Consider the following 12,036-nt stretch of genomic DNA (forward strand, 5'->3'; position numbering starts at 1 on the left):
GACACCCTTGTAATAATAATTTTCAGACACAAAAGAGAAAAGAGCTGGAAGTTCCAGCTCACCTCAGGAAGCTCACCACAAAGAGTGATGAGTTTAGTTAGAGAAATAACTACATTTTGAACTGTCCTAATATTGAGAATGTATGAGGGAAATGTAGAGCCTGTTTAGGGTACAGGCGGGGTTTGGGTGGGGAGGAGGGTGATTTGGGACTTGGGTGATGGGAATGTTGCACTGGTGATGGGTGGTGTTCCTTTTATGACTGAAACCCAAACACAATCATGTATGTAATCAAGGTGTTTAAATAAAAAAAAAAAAAAAAAAAAAGATTTAAGTGTAGACCAGCATTGGCTTCAAGCTTTGTATCAGACAGGAGAAGAGAACTTTGAAAGCATGTGAAGATACCTCACAAGGATAACCATGTACTTGAGCATTTGTAAATGCTTCTGTTCAACTCAATAAAGCAAGCAGGTTTATGATAATACAGTAACTACCACTATAGCCTTTACTATAATTTATTTCTACATTGCATGTATTCACATAGGAACCTAGTTTGTATAGTTAAAGAAAATGCTTACCTGATTTCTACACATTTCCAAAATATTCAAAAATAGAAAACAATTTTGAATAAAAATGGGTTTATTTTTATAAAATTGGTTTATTTTATATGGCATAAGCTTATGTTTTTTCCTCCTATTTAAAATTTTTTCTTTTATCCTTTTTTATGTTTCTGTTTGTTGTGTTTTGTTTTGGGGCCAACCTGGAAGTGCTCAGTGCTTACTCCTAGCTCTACACTCAGAGATTGCTCCTAGAGGTCTCTGGCCATATGGAGTAACCAAGAATCAAAACCAGGTCAGCCATGTGCTAGGAAAATGCCTACCCACTGTATTATCTGTTTGTTCCCAGCTTTTCAATTTTTTAAAATTGTATTTAAGGGCATGGAGAAACTAATAAATATAAGCAAAACACTTATAAAAAAAAAAAAAAAAGACTAGATGTATGTCCAAGTGATCATTTTTTGCCTCCAGTTGCATCTTGATCATTATGTGTACACTTGTAGAAAATGAGGGTGCTCAAGAAGCCTTCATTTTCCAACCCTTTGTTCTTATATATGCACGGCCTTTCACATGATACCTCATTGTAACTCCACCCTGGATTTAGGTGTACATACCTGAGACCCGCCCTTTTCTGGGAGGGGTCTTGAGAACTGGATATTATGCGTAATCTTACCTGCAAGACCCCTCCCATTCTGGGGAGTGGTCTTGGAAGGTTATTTCAAGCCTTTGACCCAGGGGATTGGGGTCTTGGCCCTTTTGGCTTTAGGCTGGGTCTTTGCCCTTTTGGTCTTTGACCAGCATGGAGGTCAAAGGAAGATGGCTGAAAGGAGTTAAGATGCAGGGTAGCTAAGAATGACTGCTTATAAGGTTATGAGATAGGCCACACACATGTGGTGAATAGGGATGAATAAAGCTGATGCTTCCTGATGCCTGCCTGTGAGTGAGTTCAATACCCGTCACTTTCCTGGACCCCAGACCCACCGGCTGAAAGGGGGATGAAGCCACGTGGCCGGGGCCTAAGGACAAAGGCCTCCATCCTTCACCATCCATCTCCATCCAGATCCATCCTTATTTATTTAATACAACACCTCATAGAAGAAGTATAGATACAGTCACTCAACATATGCTATATGGATGATGGAGTTTCACATGTATTCCCCTGAGAAAGTTTCCAATTGTGCAACTGTAACTGGGAATAAATAGTTATGTTACTTTCTTGTGCATCAATGAGAGCTGAAGATCTATATTGGCCAGTAACAGAAATTCTTTCTGAAGCCACGAACCATGAGTGAATGTCATGTTTTTAAGCAAAAGGAATGATAAATTGAATTAAATGACTCAATGTGAATATCCTTCCTTTTATAAGAAATGTCAGATCTTTTTTTTTTATAATTTTTTAAATTTATTTTTCTCCTGAATTTTATGTTTAAATTTTGCTAATCACCAGTCTTTGCAATGAAGGAAATTTAGATTTGTGATCCTTCATAGTATTTTTCAAAATGTTATTTTTTTTAGGAATTTAGACATATTCTTTTATGTCTGTGCATTGTAAGCTAAGCAACGTATTTTTTTTCTATATGGTGCAGAGAGAAGGAACTTTACAAGTTTTGAATTTTTCTCTTAATTACAAATGTTTCATTTCTGTGTTAAGTATGACTGAGATGCTCTGCAATTCTTGAGATACCTGTATTTTGGCAGTACCATAAAACATTAGCCTTGTCTTGTTTACCAGGTGATCTGATGCCTTCAAGTTCCAGTAATTTATTCTAGTCACTATAAATGTATATATCAATGGAGCTGGAATTACTATACAGTTAATGTATTTCTGGAATTCACTGGTTTGGATGCCTTTGGTAGAGTGGCATCTATGCAGAATATTTCATTATGGGGAGGCCAGAGAAAACACTCATTCTTGCCTGGACCTGGTGATATGGTTTCACTCTGTAGCCTGTATTTCTTCTTCTCTTATGCTCAATTACTGGGCAGATGAGTTCTGGGTTTTGCCTGGATTAGACAGCAATCTCTAATCATTTTATCTTAGATACAATGAAGTCTGTGAGTAAAAAGTTATTACAGTATTTCAATTTTTTATTTGTGAAATTATAATGATATATGATTCAGAATGACAGGAAGATAAATATGTCTTTAAAATATGACATCTGGACTATAATAGTTCTCTATAATATTCACACATATTATGAATATTATTACTCTATACTTGGTTATAAGCAATATTTAAGCAACATAGAAAAATTAGACATAAATTAAATAAAAACTGAGTTGGGGACTTTTTATTTACTAGTGATTTAGTAATAGAGTTTCACTCATGGCTAAATTGCTAGGAAATCAATTCTTCCAGTATGTTTCCTCTTTCAGTATCCACTAGATAACTAAATCACCTCACAGAAAACATCCTTGATAACTTTAAACTTAAGAGTTATAATTTTTTTTTTAGTTTTTGGGTCACACCCTGTGACACTCAGAGATTACTCCTGGCTATGGGCTCAGAAATTGCTCCTGGCTTGGGGGACCATCTGGGATGCTGGAGATCGAATCGAGATTTGTCCTGTGTCAGCTGCATGCAAGGCAAACATCTTACCATTGCTCTATCGGTCCAGCCCCAAGAATTACAGTGTTTTATTTACCTCTAGAGAAGTGTTTTAAAAATGGAATCTAATGATCACTTCTATCTTTTTGAATACTGGTGATACAAAGTTTTGTTCACATACTAGCCAATCTCCTAAAACCTGAAAGAATATCTAATAGCCTTATATTTTATAAATAGAACTTATATTTTCTCTGTCTTCTTCATGTTAGGACTTTCAGAGAAAATAGGGCATGCCTTGGAAAATTAAGACAAATCAGTTGTTACCAGGGGAAAGGTGAAGAGTAAGTTAGGAAAGGGATACTCATTTGGTAAATTATAGAATAAGGTTTTACTGGTAAACTTAATGGCTATATAAAATCAACATGTTTTTACCTATTAAAGTATAATGGAAAACAATGTGACCAGCCTATTTTCCATATATATTATTAAAATAAACCAATAGTCCAATGATAAAAGGAAACACACACACATATATAGCTTAAAAGCTTTAGTGTGAATATATCTTGTGTAATATGCACTTGGAACTAAGTTTTGGGGGCCAGGGAATTAGTACAGTGGGTTTGGCACTTGCCTTTTGAGGGGCTGACCTGGATTCTATCCCCAGGATCGCATAGGTCCCCTGATTCACGAGTAGTGATTCTTTTTATTTCTTTATTTCTTTATTTCTTTCTTTATTTATTTTGTGGGTCACACCCGGCAGTGCTCAGAGGTTATTCCTGGCTCCAGGCTCAGAAATTGCTCCTGGCAGGCACGGAGGACCATATGGGACGCCGGGATTCGAACCGATGACCTCCTGCATGAAAGGCAAACACCTTACCTCCATGCTATCTCTACGGCCACAAGTAGTGATTCTTATGTGTGGAGCTAGTAGTAACCCTCTGAGCATTGCTGGGTGTGTCTCCAAAACAAAAAAAATGTTTTTAAACAATAAAACTTAAATTTGACTGCTACTATTCTTTTTTTATAATTGTATTTGCTAACTCTGGCAATCTCTAAGGGTGCACAAAAATGTGGTAAATAGTTTAAGCAAAATTCTCCCAGCTGAGTCCAGTGAGATGTGAGCATGCAAAGGCCACTCTGCACTGAAGTGGTATTTTTTTTCCAGAAATATATGAAATGTATTATCAGGTTTCTCAGTGTCACATCCTCCTCACTCTGCAATATTTTCTGTACCCGGATGCCAGGATGACCTGTGTTCATCTCATAATCTATGCTCCTGAGAGACTGAGAGGCTGACAGAGGGGACATACCTGAGGCAGTCTTTTCTCACACTAACTAGACATGTCTAACTCCCAGTTGCCAGGCAGGACCAGGTAAACACCTTTTGGTTCTCATGACCCTTGTAATGCAAGTGTCAGATATGAGGCGAGCCAAGTAGCCTCTTCCTTAAATTCTTTTCTCCAGGTAGAAGTAGTAATCTTGACCTTAGATGATCCCGCACATAAAAGATGACAACAGACCCAATTTTTGTAAGTAACCTATCAGTCCTATTTAATAACCCTTGACTTTCCTCACTAAATCATACCACATCCAATATATCTTTTAATTTACTATCTGTTGTTCAGAACAATCAGGTATCCACCTCTCCCCAATTAATGTCTTTGTAATATCATGAATGAGTGAATCTAAGAGTCATGACAAAATTAATTAATCAACTATGTAGATATACCTCCAGCTGAGACATATTGACCCCAAAGGAATTCTGGCTCAATAGTTATAATAATTATAATTTGGGGTGTCATGCCTGGCTGCTCGTTAGGATTTCTCCTGTCTCTACACTCAGGAATCATTCCTATAAGTACTTAGGAGACATAAATGATGCCAGGGATCAAACCTGGGTTGGTTGTGAATAAGGCAAGCACCCTAACTATTGTATTAACACTCTAGTCTCTTTATATTTTTTTTTATAAAATCTTTATTTAAGCTTCATGATTACAAGCATGATTATAATTTTGGGGTTCAGTCATAAACAGAACACCCCTCTTCACCAGTGCAACTTTATTTAGATCAAATTTTCTTATAAAATAAGCCTTTTGGATAAGGCTTCTAAGTTAATTGTGCGTGTGTGTGTGTGTGTGTGTGTGTGTGTGTGTGTGTGTGTGAAATAGGAGGATATAATTTTTTTCTTTTTTGGTTTTTTGGCCGCACACTGCTGTATTCAGTGTTTACTCATATGGTGGCTCTAATGTCAGGAATCACTCCTGGCAGGCTCAGGGGACCATATGGGATGCCAGGGATTGAACTTGGGTTGGCCACATGCAAAGCAAACACCGTACCCACTGTGTTGTTGCTCCAGCCCAGGCATATAATTTTTATTAATTACTATATTTAAATACCATGCTTACAAGCTTGTTCATTATACAGTTGATATTTTTACAGGTAGTATAATGATATATATATAAACATGATTTATATGATATAACATGATATATATAAACAATGATATGTATATAAACATCAAGGTGTGACACTGCATTTCCAAAATCTTTAGCATTTGGTATAGCATGATAAATATATATATGTGTGTGTGTGTGTGTGTGTGTGTGTTTCTCCCACACACCATTGAAATACTAGTATAAATCTTCACTATTGTTTTTAAAAAGTGAAAGTTTGTGTGTTCCAGATTTTCTTTTATAAATATATATTTTTATTTAAGTAACATGATCATAATTAGGTTACAGTCACAAACAGAACACCCCCCTTCACCAGTGTAACATCCCCTCCTCCCCCTTTTCCATCCCCTGCCTGCATTTGAGACAGGCATTCTACTACAGTTACTTTTTTTTCACAGAATTATTTATGGTACATAGTGACAACGAATGAGGGGCACTCCCACCCCTAGTACTGTCCTCCCTCCACCGCCGTTTCCAGCATGCATCTCATATCTCCCTCCCTTTCCCCCCAGAATACTAGTGTAACTGGTCTCCACTTTACAGCTTGTTGTAGATTATCTATTCTGTTGTCATTTGCGATAAAAAGGATAAGGAAAAAAAGGAAGAAGAGAAAAAGGAAAAAAAATGGCCACAACTACCAAAAAAAGAAAGAGAAAAAGAAAAAAAAAATGAACCTGGCTAATAAGAAAAGAAAAAAAAGGAAAAAAATCACCAAATAATAACCACAGGAGTGAAAAGGGAAGAGAAAAGTGGAGGAAAGAAGAGAAGGAAAATAAAGTCAAAAACTAACAAATCAAAACAAAACAAGAAAAAGAAGGGATGCTTGAGTGTCAGGGTTTGACGTTCCCTCCACTTTTTTTTTTTTTTTTTTTTTTTTGGCATGGGCAGAGAACTGGTCATAGGCCTCCTGGACTGAACACGCAGTTCAGTAGACAGATTTCCCCATGCCAGACTGGCCTTCATAACCGGCCCTGGCAACTCGGGCCCTGGGGCAGGGTGGGGATGGGGAGGAAGTAAACTCCTTCCCTACGCATACTGGACCTTCTGTATTATTCATTACTAATACTAATTTTCAAAACCTCGCGGGACAAAATACGTTTTAAGCATTATCCAAAAACTTTTCTTATCCTAGACTGTTCCTAGGAATGGAATCAGGATGCCCAAGATTTGGATAAAACACTCAAATAATCTAGTCTTTTTGTGGACGTGACTTTTCATACCATCCAGCTCCTCATTGAAAGACATCCTCTCGGTCCACATCTCATGCCTTGACAGAGAACTACAACCAACAGGCCCCCTGACTCATGCTTGGTGGCCCCTCTTGCCCCCATCAAACTATGGACTGTTGCATGATAGCGGAATCAGCTTCAGCAAAACCCCTAGTTCAAGGACAATATAGAATTCTGTTCCAGATTTTTTAAATGTAGGAAACAAATGAAAAATCTCTGTAAAAATTTGGTTACCAAAACAAAATACCTCTGTGTACAAATGTTAGCTTTTCTACTCTGTCTCAGAAGTCAACTTTCTACTGTGTCTTAGAAAATATTATATAATAAGAATATGCTATATGTATTTTATTGAATGTATAAAGCTAAATCATTGTGTATATTTTGATTAGAACTAAAAATCAAGACCCGTATGATCCAATGGAGAATTTAAACTTTAAAAACATAAAATACATTAAACTGTTAGTAAATCTCACAAAGTAAAATCATATAAATGTTTTAATTGAGGAGGGGCTGGAATGATAGCACAGCAGTAGGGTGTTTGCCTTACACATACTGACCTAGGATGGACCCCATAAGGTCCCATATTGTCCTCTGAGTCAGGAGCGACTTCTGAATGCATAGCCAGAAGTACCTCTGAGTATTACTGGGTGTGGACCCAAACCCAAAACTCATAAAAAGGTACATTGAGAAGATTTTGGTCGCATTTTTTTTACTTATTGTTTTTTTTAGAACTAAGACTTTCCTAATGCAATCGTGGCCTTCAACTGTAGTCAAATCATTGATTTGTAAAAAGGTTTGGACAAAACAATTTTTTTGATTTGTTTGTTTTTAGCCACACCTGGAAGTTCTTTTTTTTTTTTTTTTTTTTTTTTTAGTTCTGAGACTTCTTACTTCAGGGATACATTCTGGCAGGGGTTAGGGATACCTGAAGTCATATTTGGGTCAACCACATGAAAAATACTTGCAAGGCATTTAAAGACTATAACTCTGGCCCCAGGACAAATAATCTGATGTATTTTGGAATACATCAAGAAAGAGCTTGGAATAAACATCAAAAGTAAACTCAATCTGGAAACTAATTAACGTATTTTAGAAAAAGAACTCACTTAACTGAGAGAACTATAGGCAAGCTCAGCTGCTCAATTAAATAGAACATAATGACCCTTCAACAATGCAAGTATTTGACTGCTTATCTACCCCCTATAGTCAAAACTTTTTGTAAAATATACAGTTGTCTTTTATATACCCTATTCCTCACCTAGGTATTCAGCCACCCAAATTCAGCATTTGTTAGAATTATGAATGATGAACTAAATAAAGATAGAAAAATGATCAAATCCTTAAATCCATTGTTGAAAGATCCACTGTATATTTGATTCCTAAAGGAAAAGGCAAAGAAGAAGAGCTCATAAAAGTATCAATAAACTTTGATAGAAAATTAAAAAAAAAAAGAGTAGTGGGCTGGAGAGATAGCATGGAGGTAAGGTGTTTGTCTTTCATGCAGAAGGTCTGTGATTAGAATCCTGGCATCTTATACGGTCCCCTAAGCCTGCCAAGAGTAATTTCTGAGCATAGAGACAGGAGTAACCCCTGAGCCCAGCCAGGTGTGACCCCTCAAAAAAACCCAAATAAATAAATAAAGAGTAGAATGAGTGAAAAATAGGACTTATCTTTCAACAATCTTACTACATATAAATTATTGTTTAATTATTATTTTTTATAGGGAAACAAGGTGTGCAATGCTGGCTATGGCTTTTTCTTTCATCTTGTGACAAGTGAAACATCACAAGCTCCACTTACCTCCTTCACTCAAAATATTGCACATTCTTGTACAAGGTAATTTTGGGGTTGAAACATCTGCTTTTGGGGTAAGACTTCTGATTTAATTGTGTGTGTGTGTGTGTGTGTGTGTGTGTGTGTGTGTGTGTGTAAAACAGGGAAGATATATTTGTTTTGGATTTTGGGCCATACCCCGCTGTGTTCAGGGGTTAGTCCTGGATCAAAACTCAGGAATCACACTCCTGGTAGGTTCAGTAGACCATATGGGATGTGTTGGATTGAACAGGGGCTGGCCACATACAAGGCAAATGCCCTACTTGCTGTGCTATTAGCTAGCCCAAGGATTTAAACTTTTTATTAATCATTTAATATAAACATTATGGTTATAAATTGTTCATAATACAGTTGGTAATTTTTTCGATTACAAAGTTACTGATAATGGAGTTTCAGTCATGCAATATAAAAAAACCTTTTACCCTGCCCAGAGTGGTAGCACAGTGATAGGGCATTTGCCTGGCATGTGGCTAACCAGGAAGAATGCATTGCACATGGCTCCCTGATCCCCAGCAAGAGTGAGCTCCAGGAAGAAGCCCTGAGTACTGCTGGATGTGACCTCAAAGACAAACAAAAAAATTTAGAAGAAAAAACAATTATGTTTTCTAGAGATTGGAATCAACTGGAAGTGTAGTGTCCCTGATAAGCTGGAGGGACAGGGTTGACTGGGGGAAATGAACCTTGGCAAAAAGATTTTTTGCCTGGAATATGAGCACAATCACAAGATGAGGGCATGGCAATCAAGGAGGATACAGGACTTGAGGAACATAAAAAAATAGAAATGTTAATGTAAAGTAGACCATCTTTCATTCATACCTTTACTTTTAATCTATAGCTTTTATATGTTTTATAAATTCAAGTCAGATCCCTTATTTTTAAAATATAGAACATAACTACATTGAAATTTGGTATGAATTTTAGAAATGGCTTATATGTGAACTCAGTGAAAACTTGGAATATAATAAAAATATAGTTACATAGGGTATATAGGTTATCTAGAATCCTAAGTAGGAGGTGGAGATAGGGGTACTAATAGAACAAAATGGGATAGATGGCAGGCCACATCCTGTTGAGTTCTGATAACTGCACAAATGGTTCTTGTGTGGAAAATCAGGGGCTGTACAACATAAGTCAGAGAGAAGGACCATAAGTTTTATCCCACTTTTTAATCCTTTTTTACATTATTTATCCTTTTTTACCTTGTTTTTTTGTTTTATCCTTTTTAAAAATTTTGTTTATTAAAACATGATGGTTTATAAAGTTATTCACAATACAGTTATTTCAAGCATACAATGTTCCCACATCAATCTCACCACCAGTTGACCTTCCTTCTACCAATGATGCCAGTTTCTCTGGGGGAAATCTATATCATATTTCTTTCTCCAATAAAATTTAACAGAATGGCAAATGAAATTGTCAATACATAAATAAAAGTCAATTGGTGCTGATTGATTGCTAGATGATTTTAGCCTATTTAAATAAGGAAATTAAAATATTTTAATACGACTAAAATGCCTACTCTCATTTACATAAATACATTTTAAACTCTGGTGTCTAAGATATATTGAATTATTTTTGTTTTTTACTTTACATTTATTTTATCCAATGAAAAAATCGAAACTTTGAGATAGAAATGAGCTAAATGTTACTCTTTGTTTTGTCTTCTAGGTATGGGCTATTTGTGTATCCTACATATGAGCCTCCTTGGGATCATAGTACTAGTCCCACTGTGTTCCATAACTTTAGAGTTTGGGGAAGTGCAGGTGGTGTCCAGGTAAAATATTATTTTTAACTTTTGTCTATAGTGACTATTTTTAGAAGGTCTGATAGTGAACAACAAAAGTCACAGAGCTTTACAAGTAGGAGAGATCCTGCATTCATCTGGTTCACTCTCCCCTACCTATTTAGATATAAACTATGAAGGTTTATAAAGCGCATATAAAATAATTACATGGGGGCTAGAGTGATGGCACAAGTGGTAGGGCATCTGCCTTGCACACACTAACCTAGGACAGACCACAGTTTGATCCCCTAGCATCCCATATGATCCCCCAAGCCAAGAGCGATTTCTGAGTACATAGCCAGGAGTAACCCCTGAACGTCACTGGATGTGGCCCAAAAAACAAAAAAATAAAAATAAAATAATTGAATCATCTGTGTTAACTACCCTAATCATATGTTTTAATCTTGCCATACTCAATATGACTCAATAGTCTTTCTCTTATATGTTATACAATATAATTATGTTTTTATTGGCACTTCATGTTTTTATTTTATTTCCTTAAAGTGCTCTAACTATATTCTTTATCTATGTACCTTAGGCTCCAGTACTCTAAGTGTCAGAGATTGAGTGTATGTAATTTTCTCTATGTGGCAGCAAGAGGTCACACAGTTAATTAGGAGCACAACCAAGTGTAGTATCTAAACTCCAAGGGTTGTGTATGTTGATACCCAAATACACTCAGTAATACATGCATCACTCTTAATTTTTTGTCTCACCAGAAACAAAATTCCTGTTAGGCTAAGATATTAATATTACTTTTATCATAAGCTGAATTTTCCGGGTGTTCTTTAAGAGGAAAATAAGCTCATGTTAGTCATTTTCTTCTCATTATCATAATGGTTTTCTGATAAGGAAGCTTAGCATGCTCCCTGTTAGTAACTCTTACCCATAATAACTACTTGCTGCTTCACAGAATAAAATATGTGTATGTGACCTCTGACACTTGGAAATCTAGGATCCAAGATACATAGATGAAAAAATATGTTTACTGGGCATTCAGAAAATTAAATAAAGTCATACAGAAAGTTGCAATAAGAAAGACATTTATTTTGTATATACAAGAGAAAGATAATTGCAGATAATGATTAAAATACATAATTAGGGTAGTTAACAGGAATGATCTCAATTATGTTTAGTATTTTGTTTATATGGTACTTTGTATCTCATAAGCACTATGAATATAGATGTCAGATAAATAGTCCAAATAATCATTGAGCGCTCTCTAATGCTGAGAATCAATTCATGCCTTACAAGGAAGACTTACTCTTCTCCCTCACATTTGTGTAAATATAACATGAGGAAATTACCCACTGAAATCAGTCAAAGTTGGAGGCAATCTCATTTCCTAAGACAATGCCCTAGTTTTCAGGAAGCAATTCTGGTTTCAAGCTAGACTTTATTCTTTGAATATCAGAATAATGGCTGAAAATTGGGCTGTTATTTTAGAGTTCATCCTATTCTTTCCCAATAATTATGTACAACGACTGGTTCATCCATCTTTTTTAGAAAACAACATAAACACTTATCAAAAGAATAGAAATTGAAATTCTATTTACACCAGTAATTTCGCTTTTCAACTTCTTAACATCTATCCCAGAGGTCCAAAATCTATCACCAAGTTGGATGGGGGAATGTA

The 12,036-nt window shown here is 36.0% G+C and overlaps 1 protein-coding gene across 1 annotated transcript in view; it reads left to right on the forward strand.

The window, feature by feature from the left end:
• PKHD1 (PKHD1 ciliary IPT domain containing fibrocystin/polyductin) overlaps nucleotides 1–12,036 on the forward strand; it is a 507,893-nt gene that overhangs the window by 223,662 nt on the left and 272,195 nt on the right. Inside the window, exons 43-44 of the mRNA XM_049765224.1 lie at nucleotides 8,508–8,620; nucleotides 10,286–10,391. Coding sequence (XP_049621181.1) covers nucleotides 8,508–8,620; nucleotides 10,286–10,391 — 219 coding nt within the window. The remainder of the gene's footprint in view (nucleotides 1–8,507; nucleotides 8,621–10,285; nucleotides 10,392–12,036) is intronic.

Source organism: Suncus etruscus, chromosome 18 (genome assembly GCF_024139225.1).
Source record: "Suncus etruscus isolate mSunEtr1 chromosome 18, mSunEtr1.pri.cur, whole genome shotgun sequence".
NCBI classification, from domain to species: Eukaryota; Metazoa; Chordata; class Mammalia; order Eulipotyphla; family Soricidae; genus Suncus; species Suncus etruscus.